The following is a 19,723-nucleotide window of genomic DNA, read 5'->3' as shown; positions in this document are numbered from 1 at the left end:
GAGGAGGCGGGGCGAGGCGAGAAGCGAAAAAAATAGGTTTTTTTCGCTTCAAGCTCGACGAACTCTTCGAAAAAAATTCGCTTCAAGCTCGACAGACTGCGAAAAAAATAGGGACTGCTCGTAGTCTAGACGTAAGTATTTTTTAGTAATAAGTGCAATAATAATTTCTAATTGAAGAGTAGACAATCAATTGATTATTTCAGTTATATATTGTCAGTAAATCGTGTGAAATGGAGAAAATTACAATTAAACTACAAAGTAAAAGTAGAAGCAATCAGTCTGGCAACTATATTTCGAATTTTAAGTAATTTATTGATCCAGATCCGGCACCACTCATGGGTTAGTCATATGGTCTTGAAGATTTGATTACATTCGTTAAACAAATAGAATAGTACTGTTGGTTGTAAAGCGATAACTATTTACTTTTAAAGAGTTTACAGGAATATGCCACTTGTAAAAAGGAACATTTTTAATTGCTGGAAATTTGTTTTGCTGCATCCTTTTAGCACTTAGAAACTGTGATCAAGGAATCAAAGCTCGCGTCCTTCTTTGTACGCGTTACGTGCCTACCTAGTTTTGACCGTTTCATGATGCATCTCCCGTGAGTCTTTGCAGCTTCCGCCTTATGGAAGGATCGGGACTAGATGAGACGCGGTGAGTACTTATGTGCATTATTGTCACTTTCCATCAAACTTTCTTATGAATTAACTACATGTACAAAGATTTCAAACTTTTTCTTGTGTGCCACAAAGTTTTTAGTCAGTTTTAAGCGGCTCTTTTAGAGCGAACATGTATCGATCTCTTTTAATAGACAAACTACTTCCAATTTAGAAGACTTCAGTTAAACATCGCTGAAAGCCAAACAAAGTATTTTATTATACATTGGTGTCACCAGCTTGATTTTGATTGGCTATAAGCACGCAGCTAATTCTTGCTTGCTGTTTCTCTTACGTCATACCTACAGACATTAGATTTTACATATGTAGAAGTGACGTCATACCTACAGACAATAGTTTTATGCATTCAGATTTTGCAGATTTTGTGCAGATTTTGTGCGCGCTCTTGTCTTTACAAGTGCAGCTCAGGAATGTGCATAATAAAACAATTATTGGATTCGGTTTTCGCATGATAGCGATAATTATCAAGGCCTCAGTTTCTGTTATCCGCCTCAGCCTTCGGCTTCGGCAGATAACAGAAACTTTGGCCTTGATAATTATCGCTATCATGCTCAACCTCATCCAATAATTGTTAAATAACTGTAGCTATTCATTAATCTCTGCTAATTATGCAGGTGATAACTCGACTCAAGCTTCAAGAACTTGCACACAGGAACGAAGATCTCTAGATCCAGAAGAGTCAAAACGTAATCTGTTGATGAAAGACTAGAATATTCACAAACACTGTTACGCTCCAAAGAATAAGGTAATCATCAGACATGAAAGTCTGTAAAAGTATTATTAGACATGCATATGTATCTTAAATGCTCACGCTTCGCAAACGTTTTATTATCATTTAGTGAAAAAACTTCTGTTTCAAGCTGTTTCAATTATGTTATTGCTAAAGATAAAAACATCCATTTTGCATAAACATATTTCAGACGTACATGTACGAGTAATTATAACTTGCGCATGTATTATCGAAGCGGCAACAATAGGTCACGCTATTTGATTCAAAGTGCACTAGAAGTCCGCCTTACGGCCGTCTCCTTATCAAGGCCACTTTCCTTTGGCCCAAGCCGTACGCATTCATTTTACCCAGTAACGAGGATTGGATTAACGGAGTTCCACTGAAAATCTAGTAGATCAAGCCAGTCTTTTAAAACTCCTCTTGCACTGAATAAACTATAAGCTAGGCATATTACTGAATTTTAATATGTCGTGACCCAAAAATATATTATGTACGGTAGTGAAAACATAAACTCGTTGAAAAAAATAGCTGTCAATAATATCTCTGATTGCCATAAAGCGTGTTCTACAAGTTTCATTAACCGATCAATGGATAAATAACTTTAAAATTGTAATGTTAGCTTGTTTTCTTGTTGATAAATAGTCTACTAACTTGTAAGGACGGGGACAAAGATTGCCAAAAAACATGGAATTTGTGAAATCTCGACTTCTTTGAATTCCGTTTTGATAACAGCTACAGCTCCTTGACCTTAATTAGTTTCTTTAAACAATTACTGAGAAAAACCTTCGAAAAACCTAAAATGAATTTCCTGCTTAAATTTTAGAATTAAACTTGCATCAAGCTGCTGATTAGCCGTAACATGGCGTCCTCCACAGATGCAGAAGAAACTTTGCGTTCAACCACTCCCAAAGCAAGTTTTCAGCGGTTAACACGACTTCTGGTGTGTGGAGGACTGAGGCTTTTAAGAGAGACATTTGATTCCATTATCTCACCAGCTAATCTTCCTTCAAAGCTGAGTGATCCAGCAACAGAGGCAGCTTTGAAAAAGGCAAGAACAACCAAACCAGAGTGGGATAAGCTGTACCCATCCACAGGGGTGTACGGCAAGTCCACTGATTTTGACATCACATTAATCTTCAGGTTATTAAGGACAATATGTAACCTCACCCCTCCTCCCGGTCCCAGGGGATGGGACGATTTACCAAACAGCTCAGACCACAGTCGTGAGGCAGATTTAGTGCGAATCAAATATTATCGCAATGAGGTTTATGGCCACAAAAAGACCATGGAAATATCTGACACCGAGTTTGTTCGTCTTTGGAAAGAAATCAGTGAGACCCTGATAAGAATCGCCGGAACCATAAGTCCTGCAAAGAAAAACGAGTGGAAGACGGCCATTGGAAAATTTTTACACGATCCTTTGACGCCGGAAGCAGAGCGGTATGCTGAAGAACTAGACTCTTGGTACAAGAAAGACTATGAAGTAATAGAAGCGGTGGAGCGACAGATTGAGGGCCAGGAAAAACTTCAAGAAGAAGTCCAAGCCCTGCGAAAAGACGTGAAGCAATTGACAAAAAACAGAGGTTAGTTTCGAACGTTTTCTTTTATAAATAATCAAGAATAATTCCTGAACGAACGCTAACCACAAAATCCCTGGTCGACATAATACAAATATGTTTTCTTCCTGTTACAACTATCAATTTAACACTGGAAACTCTTTTTATCCTTTCTAGTAACAAACCCTGTATGATACGTTAAGTTTTCTGAATTTCGCTTACGTCAAGAAAATTGTTTCGTTATTCTCATACAGAGCTGCATATCCACATCCATATTGACAGCATTTCACAAGGTGATGTTCCAATCAGCTTCAGCCATTCACCGAGGGTGGTCGAGTCAGACATGACGTGCACCGTGCCTATATCGCCAGAGCAGCCACAAGAAGTAGGGACAGAGGGTGAGCATCACCAGAATCCTCCTACAGAGAGTGAAGTCTGGAATGTTATAAAGAAATACGTCGACAGAGTTTTTGAATACTTACGAACGCTTAACGTCATCGTTCGAAGCATTGCACCGGGAAGTTTATTAATTACAGTTGAATGTAGCTCATTGCAGATCCTTGAAGCACTGTGGGAAGATTACCGTAGTGGCCATCTTGGTGAGATGGTTCAAAAACTGTTGATAACACCACAAGTTTTGGAGAAGCTTGGCCTTACTGACGTGAAGCTGAAATCTTTCATTTCTGAGGAGGAGTATATGAAAGGCAAACAGATCTTTATGGAAAATCTTTCAGGTGAGTATATAATCCAATTATAAGGTTTTGCCCGTACTTTTTAGCCAGTCGTCGGTGGTGGAATTATTCCTCCACATTAGTTGTCACATTAATTATCCAGGCTTATTTTATAAGAAAAATAAATTTTAATGGGAAATGGTTTTAGTAGAAATTTTCTGAGATTATAAAGCTATGGCCTCGGGTCGCATCTATCAAGGAAAAATGCTGTTTCGCTTTAAAGAGGCCATAAAACGAAACGGGCAACGAATATGCCAAAAGATTACTTGTGAGTAAAGTGCTAATTTAGGCTAAAAACGAGATAGTTATTTTAGTAGTAGTTCTAAGTGACTAAGTGAATAATCTATAAGAGGATGATTTTCTGAAGTCAAACATTTGTCGTCCATAGCCTCTTCCTGTTTATCATTTACAGATACAGACAGAAGCGAAAGCCAAGTTGAAGCACAAAATACGTTTTCAGAATCGGTTCCTGGAGAACATACCACGCCGAAAGAAAAGGATATTGTTGATGTCTCCGCAAAGAAGCCTAATCCAAGTGCTCAAGTGCATGACTCAGACAGCGGTCAAGGTAACAAAATATTACTTTCAAATGATGCCTTTAATGTTCGAGTATGAGTGAAAGTACCTGCAGTTGTCGATTCAGTGGATTGCATCTTGGTACAGCCACGATCATGGCCATCAGCTGGATAAGTAGCTATAAATGAAAGTAAAATCTTTGTTAATATTGACCTATGAACGTATTTCAGTTTTAATTTTTTCTTTCACAAATAAGATTACTTGCAGAAGATATCAAAACTTGAGAAGGAGAACAATGAGCTGAGGATTAGAGTTGAAGCTATTGAAAAAGCGTTACAAGGTAAGGCAAGCTGACAAAATGCGAGTGACTGTGAAAAATCATCACTGTGGGGGGTAGGAGAAGAATGGGATGACGAGGGGTGAAAATCCTTTGGAATTTGGCTGCTCACTAATACTTTGTCTAGAAAATGACATACTTGTACAATGGCTAGAAACAGAATACTTAGTATGCCGTAAAGAATATGAAGTAATTCATATAATGTGAACTGCGGATGAGATGTAAAGTGAAGAAATGATCCTCGCAGTGAAATGCAATTAAGGAAATTGCCAAGGAAGAAGCTTCTTCCTTGGCAATTTCCTTAATTGCATTTCACTGCGAGGATCATTTCTTCACTTTACAGAGTATTTAGTGCTACCATCTCCAAACAAAAATCTTGCTAGTCCGCTAACGTATTTTTGTAAACGCCCTTTACTTCAGACTATAGGTAAAATAATTAAGTGAGTCAAACTGCACACCTTTGCCCTGGCAAAGGCTTGTAACCGGCAGGTCTGTTACAAACGGGTGCTTTTGACACCGCAGAGGGTCTGATCCAAGCTGGCCAATGTTATGCTGCTGAACTTCAAAGTTAAAAAAAATCATTGAGAACCAAGGGATTGTGAACAATGCGATGGTGCGTGTCAAAAAGGGGCGAGTACAAGTAAAGCACTTTAAAGAACGATGTCGTCCGGAAATCGCTAGATCATGATTGGTTGGAGACAAAATACGCTCAATACCTCACACGCTTTAGTCTATGGCATGGGCCGCTGCCTTTACAGAGGCCTTGTCATAAAATACATTGTGATGTTGTATTGTCATAATGGTTTCTTTTAATTTTGCACATGACAATTTCCACATTCCCCGCATATAAGCAATGAACGGGTACTTAAATGCTTTTTTTCTCATATGATTTATTGTTTTTGTGATTTCAAGGCAAATGGGAGGATCAGCGTCAACGAAAAGAGTCGAGAAAAATGGTCCAGCTTGAGAGAAAAATAATCGAGCTGGAGTCGAGTTTGTCAGTCGAGCTCAGGCAGTTAAAAGATGAAGTTCGTTTGACCAGAAAGCAACCCGAGAAATACCAAACTAGCGAATACCATGGCGAACCTTTCGGTCAACGCAGTTTCGCAGAAAAACTCATGCTGCCGGCCCGTGGATCAAGTATGTTAATATTTTATTAATTGAAACAACCTTAATTAAATTATATGTGACGTGACCAGGACGTGGTTATATGTGTTTTAAAGTTGGGACTGTATTGCTTTTTCCGAATGTGGGATCATTTTTAATTAGGGCAACCAAAATGCACCCTTTGTACCTTCGTTAAAGCTTTGTTAGTTTCAGACACTCTTTTGTCAGTGCACCTCGGGATAGATCATTATCATCAGCAATTCAACGTGATGTGAAGACACCAATATAGTGCGAGATTTTGCAATGAGTTCGTTCCGGTAGTAAGAGTTTGGAGCTTCATCTCCTAGACCTGTTCCCTTCACGAGGCTGACAAGTCTGGTCTGCCTGACTATTTAACCCATAGTTGGGATTGGGGTTGCAAAGAAGCAAAGCATACCCATACGGTAGTGGGTTGTACCATCGGGGTCCCAGCTCCTCCACTCATCATATTTATACTCCGTAACGTAAGGGTAGGCCTCTTATTCCCCCTCTCACTAGTCCCCTTATGGTTGACGCCTGTTTATTGGTTTTTCCACAGGTCCCTTATCTCCCGCGGGCACCCCGTGGGAAACCTGGGAACAATTACCAACAGGTTTGTTTATGAGATAACTTGTAGAGCCAAAACAACTTAAGAAAAATAATGTGACGAGTTATGTGACACTTTGTCAATTACGCGTTAACCAGTAAAACAAAAAGAGAAACATAGCGGCATGTAAGACCAATTGATAAAGGAATAGATCTTTGCTTCGATTATTATTTGCTTTGCCTCAGGACCTCTGCTCATCATACTTATACCCCGTGATGTAAAGGGAGGCATTTTCTTCACCCGCCCACTGGTCCCTTTATGGTTGACGCATGTTTTTTGTGTAATTCCACAGATTACTCCAGTGACAAAGACAGTCCTGCAGGTAGTCCTCCCCTGACGCATCCTCAATAAACTCTTCACATTGAATGTCTCGTGTTAGTGTAGTCAGAATAACCAATAAACAGGCGTCAACCATAAAGTAGCCAGCGTAGCTTGGCGTTCTAGTCAGTCGGGGAGAGCGAGAAATCGCGCGCGCGAGTAAAGCGACGGCGGTTGCTCTCCCCGATTGACTAGAACGCCAAGCTACGCTGGCTACTTTATGGTTGACGCCTGTTTATTGGTTATTCTGACTACACTAACACGAGACATTCAATGTGAAGAGTTTATTGGGGATGCGTCAGTCAGCCATCTGATGCAAAATGTATCCTAATACGGTCATCTGATGCAAAATGCATCCTGATTACAATCTAAAATTTAGCAAAAAACAACAGTTCGTTTTAAGAGTATAAAGGTGTGTGCTACGCCAGAATAAGTGGAAAACGTATTCCTCATCTAATGCAGCAGCACGAGACCCCGAGGAAAGGGCACTAAATAATCTAAAGCATTTTTCAATAGACTTCTTACAAAATCTGAACAAACAACACTTTAAAGAAAAAAGAAAAGCAAGCGAAGACGAGGACTGACGACGTAGAATGACCTAAATCTCCCGCCAAAACCTATTTAACAAATCGACCACATTTTTCCATGGTCTACACTCTTATAGACCATAGAAATGACGTCAGAAAATGTTCAAAACTTAAGTGGAACCACGAGGCATCAGCCGAGTGGTTTCACTGCGAAGTTTTGGACATTTTATGGCGTCATTTCTATGGTCTATTTAACAAATCGACCACATTTTTCCATGGTCTACACTCTTATAGACCATAGAAATGACGTCAGAAATTGTTCAAAACTCAAGTGGAACCACGAGGCGTTAGCCGAGTGGTTTCACTGCAAAGTTTTAAACATTTTATGGAGTCATTTCTATGGTCTATAAGAGTGTAGACCATGGAAAAATGTGGTCGATTTGTTTTATACCATAACAAAACTCGAACAAGTATTTATCAAAAGCAATGCCTGACCGTGAAGAAATTTTGCCGGTTGGACGTAAAGATTCCGGTCCGACACGTAAAAACGACAATGATACGAAAGAAGATAAACAAGAATTCAAAGAATAACAATTTTAATTACCTTTTATTCTCTCGTTGAGTGTGTGCCTATCGCTTGATGCGAGCAAGATGATTTTTCTTTCTAAAGATCTTGTTAGAGCTCGTTCACTAAACATCGACAGTCCCCTGCCGGTTCGCTAGCACCCTTCTTCTCAGTTAGACCAAAAATTCAAAACCCTTGTCAATTTTCTTTCGACAGATCACCTAAGTAGAAGTCCAATCCTGAATTCCGAAAACAAATGCGTACTTGATTCAAACAAAACACGATGAAATTCGCTTTCATTCATGGAGACCAAACTCACACATCTTTTAGCCCGCGCGTGTGCGTGGCGTGATCTGACGTCACTTTCATGGTCTATACTCTCATCGACCATAACTTTGGACCAATCAGCGCGCGAGAATTCTCTCGGTTATGGTATAAAAGAGTGTAGATCATGGAAAAATGTGGTCGATTTGTTTTATACCATAACAAACTCGAACAAGTATTTATCAAAAGCGATGCCTGAGTGAGCGTAAAGAAACTTTGCCGGTGGGACGTAAAGATTCCGGTCCGACACGTAAAAACGACAATGATACAAAAGAAGATGAACAAGAATTCAAAGAATAACAATTTTAATTACCTTTTCCTCTCTCGTTGAGTGTGTGCCTATCGCTTGAAGCGAGCAAGATTATTTTTCTTTCTGAAGATCTTGTTAGCGCTCGTTCACTGAACATCGACAGTCTCCTGCCGGTTCGCTAGCACACCGTTCTTCTCACTTAGACCAAAAATTCAAAATCCTGGTCAATTTTCTTCTCGATAGATCACCTAAGTTGAAGTCCAATCCTGAATTCCGAAAACAAATACCCTTATTCGCACTTGATTCAAACAAAACACAATGAAATTTGCTTTTATTCATGGAGACCAAACTTACACATCTTTTAGCCCGCGCGTGTGCGTGGCGTGATCTGACGTCACTTTTTATATGGTCTATACTCTCATCGACCATAACTTTGGACCAATCAGCGCGCGAGAATTCTCTCGGTTATGGTATAAATATACCTAGACATCCCATAACAACCCGCGAACCATTCAATCGTGCCGTCAGAATAGTAAGTTCTGTCTAATTCATTCATTCATACGTCAGAAATGACATATTCCACAGATTACTCCAGTCTGCCATACAGTCAGCCTATTTCTTCCCTAGTTTCGCCACTGTTTGACCCAACTGAGGAGTATACAGAGACGTTCCAGTTAGGAGAAGGTTTGTTAAGGGGACTTCTTGTAAAGCCAAAATAACGTAAGCATAATATGCGAGACTTTCTGTGGCCTTTTGTGATTTAACGGTTAACCAGTAACCTCATTACTTGAGTCAAACTGCACACTAGTTAAGCTATTGAAAAAGCGTTACAAGGTAAGGCAAACTGAAAAAATACGAGTGACTGTGAAAAATCATCACTGTGGGGGTTAGGGCAAGAATGGGATGACGAGGGGTGAAAATCCCTTGGAATTTGCCTAGAAAATGACATACTTGTACATTGCGTGTCCAATAGTGGCGAGTACAATGTAAAACACTTTAAAGAACGATGTCGTCCGGAAATCGCTAGATCATGATTGGTTGGAGACAAAATACGCTCAATACTTCACACGCCTTAGCCTCTGGGCCACTGCCTAGGAGCTCAGTCACTGACAACTCATCTTGTCCCAGTTTTTTCAAGTTTGTCAGTCGTAATCCGTCTTAATCTTCGTCAGACAAACGGCCATCCTTGGTAATTTTCGGGTTTTGATTACTTCTTTGTTGTTTTTCTACATTACACAACTATTATTTTGAGGTTTCCTTCAATTTCGTTTTTGTGATTTCAAGGCAAAAAGGAAGATCAGCAACGGAAAGAGTCAAGCAAAATGGTCCAGCTTGAGAGCAAAATTATCGAGCTGGAGAAGAGACATGAGAGAGTGTCAGTCGAACTGAAGCAGGTAAAGGATGAAGTTCGTTCGATCAGAAAGAAACCCGAGAAACACCAAACTGTGGCTTACTATGGTAAACGCCCCGATTGGCTCGGTATGTTGATTTTTTTTTTATAATTGGAACAACATTTATGTAATAACATGTGACGTGGCTGAATGTGCTTTAAAGTTGGGACAGAAATTTTCTTTCTTATTTGAACTCAACTGTAATTTAGGATGCCTTGTAAAACTAAATTTGAGATCATTTCTAATAAGGCCAGCCAAAATGCACCCTTCATACCTTCAGTAAAGCTTTGCTAGTTTCATATACTCTTTTGTGGATGCTCCTCGGGATAGATCATTATCATCAGCAATTCAACGTGATGTGAAGACACCAATAGTGCGAGATTATTCCACATCTCGTTCCGGTAAGAGTTTTGAGTAGCCGTCACCTAGACCAGTTGCGGTTACCCAGCTCAGTAACGAGCCTGTTCTGCTTGACTATTTATGGTCGGGATCACAAGCAGAGCATACCCATACGCCGGTGGGTCGATCGTGCCATTGGGGTCCTAGCTCCTCTACTCATCATATTTATACTCTTTTTTTTTTTTATTCATCCACAACACAAAGTACAAAACATACAATTACAAATGGTTACAAATTTTTGGTAGCCTAAAACAGCCGCGCAATTGCTGTTTTGGCAATTAATATGTTCTTAATTACTTAACAATATAATTACTTACAATAATATTTACTTAAACAATAATATAATTACAGATGCTCTCTTTTACTATTTTACATCAAGTTACATGTATACAAAAAAGTAATGAAAATGAGAAAACAAATGAAAAAGGGGATAAGTTAAACTAAGATTGGAAAATTTCTCGTCCATTTCTTATAAAATACTTCTAATTCGTTATTTTTGGTCGCGATGTATTTTCCTGTCTGATATTTACGGCCGTACACATTTCCTCCTGCAATCCCAAATATAAACTTTACCGATTAAAATAAGATAGTTTAGTAAGAGGCATGATGATGCTGTAATACCTATAATGATTTCTTGAAGGCTGAGAACTTTAAGTTGTTTTGTTAGGTCAAAGTAGTATTTTTCCAGATGTTTTCAAAATAGATTTGAGTGGGGACAGTCACTCCGTAACGTAAGGGTAGGGCTCTTATGCCCCGTCCCACTAGTCCTCTTATGGTTGACGCCTGTTTATTGCTTATTCCACGGGTTACTCAGCTGCCGCGGGAACCCTGTGGGGGAAGCGGGTGACGAGTTCTGTGGCACTTTGTCAATTAAGTGTTAACCAGTAAAAGAAAAAGAGAAACAAAGCGGAAATTAAAGGGAAAAAATAAATAAGGCCAATTATATTGATATAGGAATAGAACTTTGCTTCGTATTATTATTTGCTTTGCCAGTCAGGTCCTCTGCTCATCATATTTATACCCCGTGATGTAAAGGGGGGCATTTTCTGCACCCGCCCACTGGTCCCTTTATTGTTGACGCCTGTTTTTTGTGTAATTCCACAGATTCCTCCAGTGACGAAGACAGTCCTCCAGGTAGTCCTCCCCTAAACATAATTTCCCAAGCTCCTCACTTATTAGAAATTTTTGTAGCAATTACAAGAAATGGTTTATTTTGTGTAACTCTGAACATTTTTACAGTAAATATGTTTTTTTCATAAACAAACAGAAAGAGAAAAAAAGATACAAGTATTGCACTGGTAAACAGAAAGAGTTATCAATTGACATGCTTCAAACAAAGTCTGACTACAGTCACAATAGCGCTTTTGGTCATATTTTCCAAAGTTCAAATTTAAAAGGAGGTATGCTTCCTGCAAATGAAAGTTGTAATTTGCCTTGGGTATCTCTTAATGAGAGACTTTCATTAATAAGTTTAATGCCTTATGATGTTGGTGGGAGTGGAGACTGTTTTGTTAGGTCAGTTTCACACCAACTGTAAGAAACTGCAGAGTTGCATTTTCAAATTCGTGCTGCTGGTATTAGGCACTTGAATAATCATCCAGAATTTTATGTTGAGAGCGTTTCTGACAATAGTTGGCAGGGACACATATTCAAGCGGGTCAACAAACATTGCGACTCATGCAAAGCTGCCTAAACTCGAGTTGAAGAAATTTTCCGGCAATCCTATCTACTGGCATCCCTTCTGGGAATCGTTTGAATCGGCTATTGACAAAAACACCAGCTTGAATGATGTGGACAAGTTTCAGTATCTGAAATCACTCCTAGAAGGTCCCGCAGCTCAAACAATTTCTGGATTAACGCTGACAAGCTCGAATTACAGCCATGCGGTTGAGTTGTTGAACAAGCGCTTCGGAAGCAAACAAGTCATCATTTCGAAGCATATCGAATTGTTGATGCAACTTTCAAGGGTAAACGATGGAAACGATCTAAAGCAATTGCGGCAACTTTTGGACAGAACAGAGGCAGCAGTTAGAAGCCTTCAAGGAATCGGCGTTCCAACCGAAACATATGGAACATTCTTGACGCCTGTAATTATGGGAAAGATTCCGCAAGAATTCCGTCTTATCCTGAGTCGAGAGGCATCCGATGAATGGGACCTTGATACTATCATGAAGTCGTTCACAGAAGAATTACGAATTCGCGAGAGGTGTGCTTTGGGACCGGTGACCGAACAAGAAAGGTCAAAGGAAAAACATGGGTTTGGACTTGGATTTCGTCCTGGTCAAAACAGAAGACCCCCCACATCGTCAACTCTATTTTCAAGCAACGAAGGACCGCCGCTAAACAAGGATACGTGGTGTACTTTCTGTAATGGACCACATCCTACAACCAGATGTGCTGTTGTAACCGACCCCGAAGCAAGAAAGAAAATTCTCCGTCGAAAAGGGAAATGTTTTGGTTGTCTGAGGAGTGGTCATTTGAGTCGTGATTGTCAGGCTCGATGTTACCGTTGTGGCGGGAAACATCATTTAGCATTGTGCAACGTCCAAGAATATCCAGGTCAACCTTCTCCAGCCGGACAAGCGAGAGGCAACAATCAGGAACAAACTGTGAGTACAAATTTGTATTTCACTCAAGATGTTAAGAACAACTGTGTTTTGTTGCAAACGGCTAGAGCGATTGTCAGAAATCCTAATGGAGAAAGTTCCTGTAATGTGAGAATCCTGCTCGATTCTTGTTCTCAGAAGTCTTACATAAACACGCGATTAAGGAGCAAATTAGGCCTATCGCCGATTGCAACTGAAACAGTCCTAATTAAAACGTTTGGAAATAGTGAAGCATCATTGAAGAAATGTGACGTTGTTCAGTTTGCATTGGAATGTCAAGACAATTTGACAGTGTTTGTTAATGCCTATGAAGTTGATTTGATTTGCGGCCCTATTGCAAACCAAACGATTGAAGTTGCACAGCAGTGTTACCCACATCTGCAAGGTTTACCTCTAGCTGATTATTCACAAGGGGATGAGGAACTTGAAGTGGACATATTAATTGGAGCAGATTATTACTGGTCAGTCGTTCAAAACCATGTGGTACGGGGGGAGATTCATGACCCTGTTGCAATTCGCACAAGATTGGGGTATGTGTTGAGTGGTTCTGTAAATGTCGCAAATTCATGCCAAAGTCCCTCAAGTGTTAACATGTCACATGTAATGAAGACGGAGTGTAGGGTGGTCGAGGAAGATTTTGTCTCAAAGAATGATTCCCTCAAAAATGAACTGAGCAAGTTCTGGGACTATGACACTCTTGGAGTTAAAGAAGAAGAAGAATTTCTTGGAGATTATCTGACCAAGGTGAAGTTTAACGGGGTCCGTTATGAAGTGTCTCTCCCATTTAAGGAAGAACATCCTGTTATTCCAGATAACTACTTGTTGGCACAAAACCGTCTCGCATCTTCCTTGAAGAGATTGAAAGCTAAGCCGGAGCAAATGTTTACATCAAGGTGACAACCTCTAATGTCTGCTCTTCACATCTGCTAGCCTCGAAGACCCGAGTTGCCCCCTTAAATGGAGAAACAATTCCTCGACTGGAGTTGATGGCTGCGTTAACGTTAGCAAATCTGATGACAGTTGTGTATGAGGCACTGGTCCACACTGTGAAGGTAGATGCAGTGTTTAATTGGACAGACTCTCAAATTGTGTGGTGGTGGATCAATGGAGAGTCTAAGCAGTTTAAGCAGTTTGTGCAAAATCGTGTTCAGAAGATCCGAAGTCTTTGGAAGAAGGAACATTGGAGATACTGCCCATCTGAACTTAATCCAGCTGACATAGCTTCACGAGGAGCTAAGAGTTCTATCATCGCATCCAGCGAACTTTGGTGGAAGGGAGCACCATTTCTAAAGGAGGAAGTGTTTGACTGGCCAAGCTTACCCAACTGTCCAGCAAGTGGAACAGCAGTCCCAGAAGAAGCTCTAAGTGAATTAAAGAAAGAAAGTTCATCTGAAATCTCAAGAGTTATGACAGTATCAGTGCAAAGTTCTCAGAGCATCTCAGCAGTTATTCAACCAGAAAGATTTAGCAGTCTCAGCAAACTTCTCAGAGTGACCGCTCTTGTGCTGAAATTCCTCCAAAGGCTCAGAAAGAAGACAGAAAACATGATATCAGCATGGAGGACATGAATGCAGCTAAGCATCTCTGGTACAAAGAGGTCCAAACTAAACTTGAAGAAAGGGAGAAGTCTAGCTCTACATGGGAACAATTAGCAGTCTTCAAGGATGAACAAGGAGTTCTACGGTGCAAGGGAAGGATCCAGAATTCTTCATTACCGTATTCAGCTAAATTTCCTATCCTGTTACCAAGGAAACAGCACTTCACAAAGTTGGTGATAATGCAAGCTCATGGGAACGTGAAACACAATGGTGTTAGAGAAACTCTTACTGAAATCCGAGCCCAATTCTGGATTATCAAAGGTCGTCAAGCGGTCAAGGATGTACTCTCGAAGTGTGTCACATGCAAGAAGATCCTAGGAAGAGCCTACAGTACTCCACCCGCTCCACCTCTACCTTCATTTCGAGTTTCAGATGATCTGGCATTTTCCAAAGTTGGAGTGGACTTTGCTGGTCCCCTGTATGTAAAGAATATCTACGAGTCCAAAGGAGAGATGTTCAAATGTTACATTGCTCTTTTCACGTGTGCCAGTACAAGAGCTATTCACGTTGAACTTGTTCCAGACCTCACCGCTTCCTCGTTCTTAAGAGTGCTTAAGCGATTCTGCTTTAGAAGAGGATTACCGAACTTGTTCATTTCAGACAATGGGAAAACCTTCAAGGATGGAAAAGTGAAGAAGTTTGTTCTTAATCTGAACATTGACTGGAAATTCAATGTGCCCACAGCCAGTTGGTGGGGAGGTTTCTTTGAAATCTGCGTCAAACTAGTAAAGCGGTGTCTCAAGAAAGTGCTTGGAAACGCAAAGTTGAGTTATGAAGAACTGGAAACAGTCTTGATTGAAACTGAAGGAGTTTTAAATTCCAGGCCCTTAACCTATGTCTACGATGAGTTATCAGAAGGTCCTCTCACTCCTTCTCATCTTGTGATTGGCCGTCGACTGTTAGACCAGTCCCCTGTTGTCACTGCACCTATGAACACGTTGGTCAGGCGAGAAAGATATTTGAACAATCTCCTCGCCCACTTCAGAAACCGATGGAAGGAAGAATATCTGACTGGGATCCGTGAGTACCAGAAACTTAAGGGAGGAGAGCCGAGAAGAGCCATTCAAGTAGGAGATATTGTTCACATCTATGCAGACAAGAAACCTAGACAGCAGTGGAGACTGGGGAAAGTAGAGAAACTATTGCGGGGACGAGACAACGTCGCGCGCGCAGCAGAAGTGGTGACAGTGGACAATTCTCTCAACAAGACTCTTCTGAAACGTCCGATTCAGAAGCTCTACCCTCTTGAAGTTAATGAACTTGACGAAGTCACAGCTAATGCGGAAGCTGTACAGCCAAACAGCGGATGGAACATTCAGATGGTCAGGGATGAAGACATCCCAACAGTTACTGTTGCATGAACTGTCTGAACCAATTTGAACACTGAACTGAATTTAAGAGTCATAGTTAAAGTTTGTCTCGCCTTATGATTGACTCCGTCAATCAGGGGGGAGTGTGTTGTAAATAAGCTAGGGACTAGGGCCGATTTTGACCTGCGAGGTCTGAGTCGAGTCTAGTGATTGACAGTTAAAAAAACGTGCTCAAGGAAGGAATCGAAAAAAGAACGGAAAGGAGTCTAGAGTGAACATTGGTCTATCTCTGTAGTACGGAATATCTATCGAATCACGGAATTATCTCTTAGGATACTATTGTCATTTCTCGGAATCTATCAAGGAGTCGAAATAAAGAGTATGGATCGATACAACAAAGGCTGAGAACTTTAAGTTGCTTTGTTAGGCCAAAGTAGTATTTTTCCAGATGTTTCCAAAATAGATTTGAGTGGGGACAGTTACTCCGTAACGTAAGGGTGGGGCTCTTATGCCCCGTCCCACTAGTCCCCTTATGGTTGACGCCTGTTTATTGGTTATTCCACAGGTTACTCAGCTACCGCGGACACCCTGTGGGGGACGCGGGAACAATTACCAGAAGTTTTGTTTAGGAGATAACCTGTAGGGAAGGAAAATAATGTGACGAGTTCTGTGGCACTTTGTCAATTAAGTGTTAACCAGTAAAAGAAAAAGAGAAACATGGCGGAAATTAAAGGAAAAAAATAACTAAGGCTAATTATATTGATATAGGAATAGAACTTTGCTTCGTATTATTATTTGCTTTGCCAGTCAGGTCCTCTGCTCATCATATTTATACCCCGTGATGTAAAGGGGGCATTTTCTGCACCCGCCCACTGGTCCCTTTATTGTTGACGCCTGTTTATTGGTCATTCCACAGATTACTCCAGTGGCGAAGACAGTCCTCCAGGTAGTCCTCCCCTAGTTTCGCCACGGTACTCACCTAGAGTACCTACTGAGGTCACCCTGATGGAGCTCACGGAAAAGTTACAAAAAGGTTTGTTAAGGGGATTTTTTGTAAAGCCAAAATAACGTAAGAAAAGTTTGGGAAGCTTTCTATGGCCTATTGTGATTTAAGCGTTAACCAGTAAAAGAAAAAGAGAAACCAAGCGGCATTTGAAAGTAAAACAAATCTGATAAAGGAATGGAACTTTACTTCGAATCAAAATAATACACCAAGAACATTTTTAAAAAACTTGCCATCGGCGTGAAAGTGTACTTGTAGTTGATTGGAGTAGTCTTAATGGGGGCTGGATAAATCCCTTTAAATTGTTTTGCATGTCTGTCGTCGGCATTGAATGGCTTTTGAATTAGAATATGTCAATGTGTTAGTTGTTAACTTGGAAATTTTGTTAAGTGCGGCTTAACCTTTTTAAACGTATTTTCCATTTGATCGATGCGATCGTAGCTATTACATGGAAATCATTCCTCACTGCTGAATGAATGTGATGGTTTTAAGCTAATTCAGTGTTGTTAAGAATGTATTGTGTTCACTGTTGACGTCTTTTGAAGCTGGAATATTGATTTGAGACCAATTGGACCGGGAGGACGTGGGGAGAGGTTCTACAAAAACAGCTCGATACAATCGAAATTCGACTTAATACTTTTTTGCAACTGACTAGATTAAGTTGTCAATTAAATTTCCTACTTATATTTCTTCTTACTACTTATTTATTTATAGCTGCATCTTTGAAAGCAAGGAAAGGTTTTTGTCAGATCATCGTTAATAGACAAAAACACGAAGCTCTCTTAGACGAAGAAGTGGAATTGAGTGGTGTTTTCCAAGATCTCGGTTTTGATGTACCCAAAGCAGTATGTGGACCAAATCATGACGTAGAAACAATAATCAATTCTTTAACTACGAAGAGTTATAGAGATAATACTATCTTTGTTTGCTTCATACTTTCCAATGTAACCGAGAATTGGGAAATAAAAACTTTGGGTGGGCAGCCCTTGAGTGTTACCAAACTTATGGGCAAGTTCAGCTCGTCGAAATGGTCAACTCTGATAACGAAACCAAAGATTTTCATTATTCTAGGTCACCGAGAAACCACAGCACTTGAAACTGACGAGCCTGTTGAAGACAAAAAATTTACTGTTGAGCTCCCTCCGGGCGGAAACTTCTTATGTTTGTTTGTTCCGTACTGGAAGGGATATATTTCCACACTACTTAGTGTCATTAAGTTGTACGGTTCAAGCCGTGATCTCCTGTCCATTTTGTCAGAGGCAAAGAAATTGTTTTACGAAAAAAGTCACATCACTATTCCTGATCCAGTACATAACTTTAAAGGTAAAGTGTACCTAAAGTGATCAAAAAGATTTTGATAGCCTGTGTACAGCCGCTACTGATATTTAGATTTTGGGTTAAGAAAATTGGACATTTAATTCAACCTTGTCTTTGTCAGATATAAAGACACTCATTAAACATTAGTTTTCTTTGTATTTTCTTTATGAATTATGAATGAGTTTTTGAATCTTTATAGTATTTTAGTTCCGAATTTGTGAACAGAAGCAATGAACTCCGTGATTCCGCAAATAGCTCGCCTTTCTCCTACCATGCACGTACAAACTACGTATACGTTACAAAAAGCTTAAGCTACAGACCAGTTTTCTGGGACAGTCTACCTCTAATTCTATGGCAAGGGGAATTTCTTAAGAATTTTTAAACATCTTCGACCGATTATTACATCAGCTTTTAGAGGCACGGCATTCATGGAAAGCAGGATTAATGTTTGTATTATACTTAAGTACAATAAACACCCACGTATAAGAAAGTACATTTAAATTTTTATAAGTCAGCCTGAAATAGGTTCTTTATAGAGTGTTTAGTAGGAAATCAGGCTGTTCAGGTTCTTTTAAGAATAATTAACATTAGATTCTTATTTTTCCAGGGGTTTTAACTGTTTGCTACTGTTCAGAATAGTATCATTCATTTCCAAATTTCAGCATGTGGGTTTTTAGTCCACTACGTTCTCATATAAAGTGCAAATTTTACCTCTAGCTTTAGCTCCAATATAGACTCGAAGTTGTGTGTAAATTTTTGTTTTACATTTCTGTAAACATGATAGATTTGTTGTGAATAAAAAAAGTTATCTATCTTGTCTTGAAAAAATAACCCTAAGCTCTGTAAAATGGCAGTTGGACGCGTTCATTGTGCTGTCAGATTTGGACAGAGCACTTCACCCCACCCGTGGGAGCCCAAATTAATGGGCCATGGGTCTTTTCGGGAGGGGGTGGGAATTAAGGCATTTTATTAGGATAGACCCTTATTTTGGATCAAAACTAGTAAAAGAAGAATAAAACTGCTGGAGCGATCTGTAGTCATAGCTTAAAATATAAAATGTTTAACACAGATCTAAAAATATAAAACGATACTCTAAATTTTCGATCGCCTTCTGCGGTCTTTTTCAGCGAATGATGGATTTTTGTAAGGTTCGCAGAATTCTAATAAGCTACAGCGACGTTGGTTGGCCCCCTGGGGAGCAACAAGCGATGCGTAAACCCTTGGGAAGGGCGCTCTTTCGTTTATAGTGTTTTTGTCCAGGAAGGAATTCAAGGATTCCAGAAACAGTCTTTTGTTCTTGCTGCTTACACCTGTTTCAAGAATTTCGGCGTAACTTGGATGTATGTCGTGGCCGATTTCTGCATGATGTTTAATCGCGGAGTTGATATTTCCGTTTGTTCCGGACTTGTGTTCGGCTCCCCGCGATTTCCAGTTTCTTTTGCTTTCCCCAACGTATGCAAATGGACATGTCCTGCAAGTCACTTTGTATACGATTCCTTTCAATTGATCTTTATTCGGTCGGTCCTTGGGCTTTTTGAAGATATTTCCTAACGTTCATACTGGTTTAAACGCTGTCTTGATGTTTTCGCGGCTCAAAATCCGTCGAACGCGCTCCGATACTCCTTTCACATATGGAATGGACGTGTATGCCTTCGGATTCTCCGCTGGGTTCTTGGTTGCGTGTTTGTTTTGTTTGATTCGCCAGCTGACTTGATGAAGCTCTCGGGATAACCGTTAGCTTTTAAGTCATTAATAACGCGTTGTTTTCGTTTTGTCTTTGCGCAGTTGTTGATGGAATGCACTTAGCTCGGTCCATTAAAGTCTTAACGACGGCTC

The 19,723-nt window shown here is 40.1% G+C and overlaps 1 protein-coding gene across 1 annotated transcript in view; it reads left to right on the top strand.

Annotated features, from left to right (window-relative positions):
- The window catches only part of LOC144654688 (uncharacterized), a 30,676-nt gene extending 11,983 nt beyond the window's left edge, over nucleotides 1-18,693 (top strand). The window contains exons 2-14 of the mRNA XM_078514899.1: nucleotides 1,292-1,422; nucleotides 2,231-2,990; nucleotides 3,218-3,697; nucleotides 4,113-4,262; nucleotides 4,467-4,550; nucleotides 5,460-5,687; nucleotides 6,232-6,285; nucleotides 6,572-6,601; nucleotides 8,831-8,947; nucleotides 9,548-9,742; nucleotides 11,158-11,187; nucleotides 16,514-16,600; nucleotides 17,285-18,693. Coding sequence (XP_078371025.1) covers nucleotides 2,267-2,990; nucleotides 3,218-3,697; nucleotides 4,113-4,262; nucleotides 4,467-4,550; nucleotides 5,460-5,687; nucleotides 6,232-6,285; nucleotides 6,572-6,601; nucleotides 8,831-8,947; nucleotides 9,548-9,742; nucleotides 11,158-11,187; nucleotides 16,514-16,600; nucleotides 17,285-17,913 — 2,808 coding nt within the window. The 5' untranslated portion in view covers nucleotides 1,292-1,422; nucleotides 2,231-2,266 and the 3' untranslated portion in view covers nucleotides 17,914-18,693. The remainder of the gene's footprint in view (nucleotides 1-1,291; nucleotides 1,423-2,230; nucleotides 2,991-3,217; nucleotides 3,698-4,112; nucleotides 4,263-4,466; nucleotides 4,551-5,459; nucleotides 5,688-6,231; nucleotides 6,286-6,571; nucleotides 6,602-8,830; nucleotides 8,948-9,547; nucleotides 9,743-11,157; nucleotides 11,188-16,513; nucleotides 16,601-17,284) is intronic.
- Nucleotides 18,694-19,723: the final 1,030 nt, after the last annotated feature.

This window comes from Oculina patagonica, chromosome 5 (genome assembly GCF_052425735.1).
Source record: "Oculina patagonica isolate OP01 chromosome 5, crgOcupat, whole genome shotgun sequence".
Classification (NCBI taxonomy): Eukaryota; Metazoa; Cnidaria; class Anthozoa; order Scleractinia; family Oculinidae; genus Oculina; species Oculina patagonica.
The sequence above is the reverse complement of the archived record's forward strand: the minus strand, read 5'-3'. Positions and strand labels throughout refer to the sequence as shown.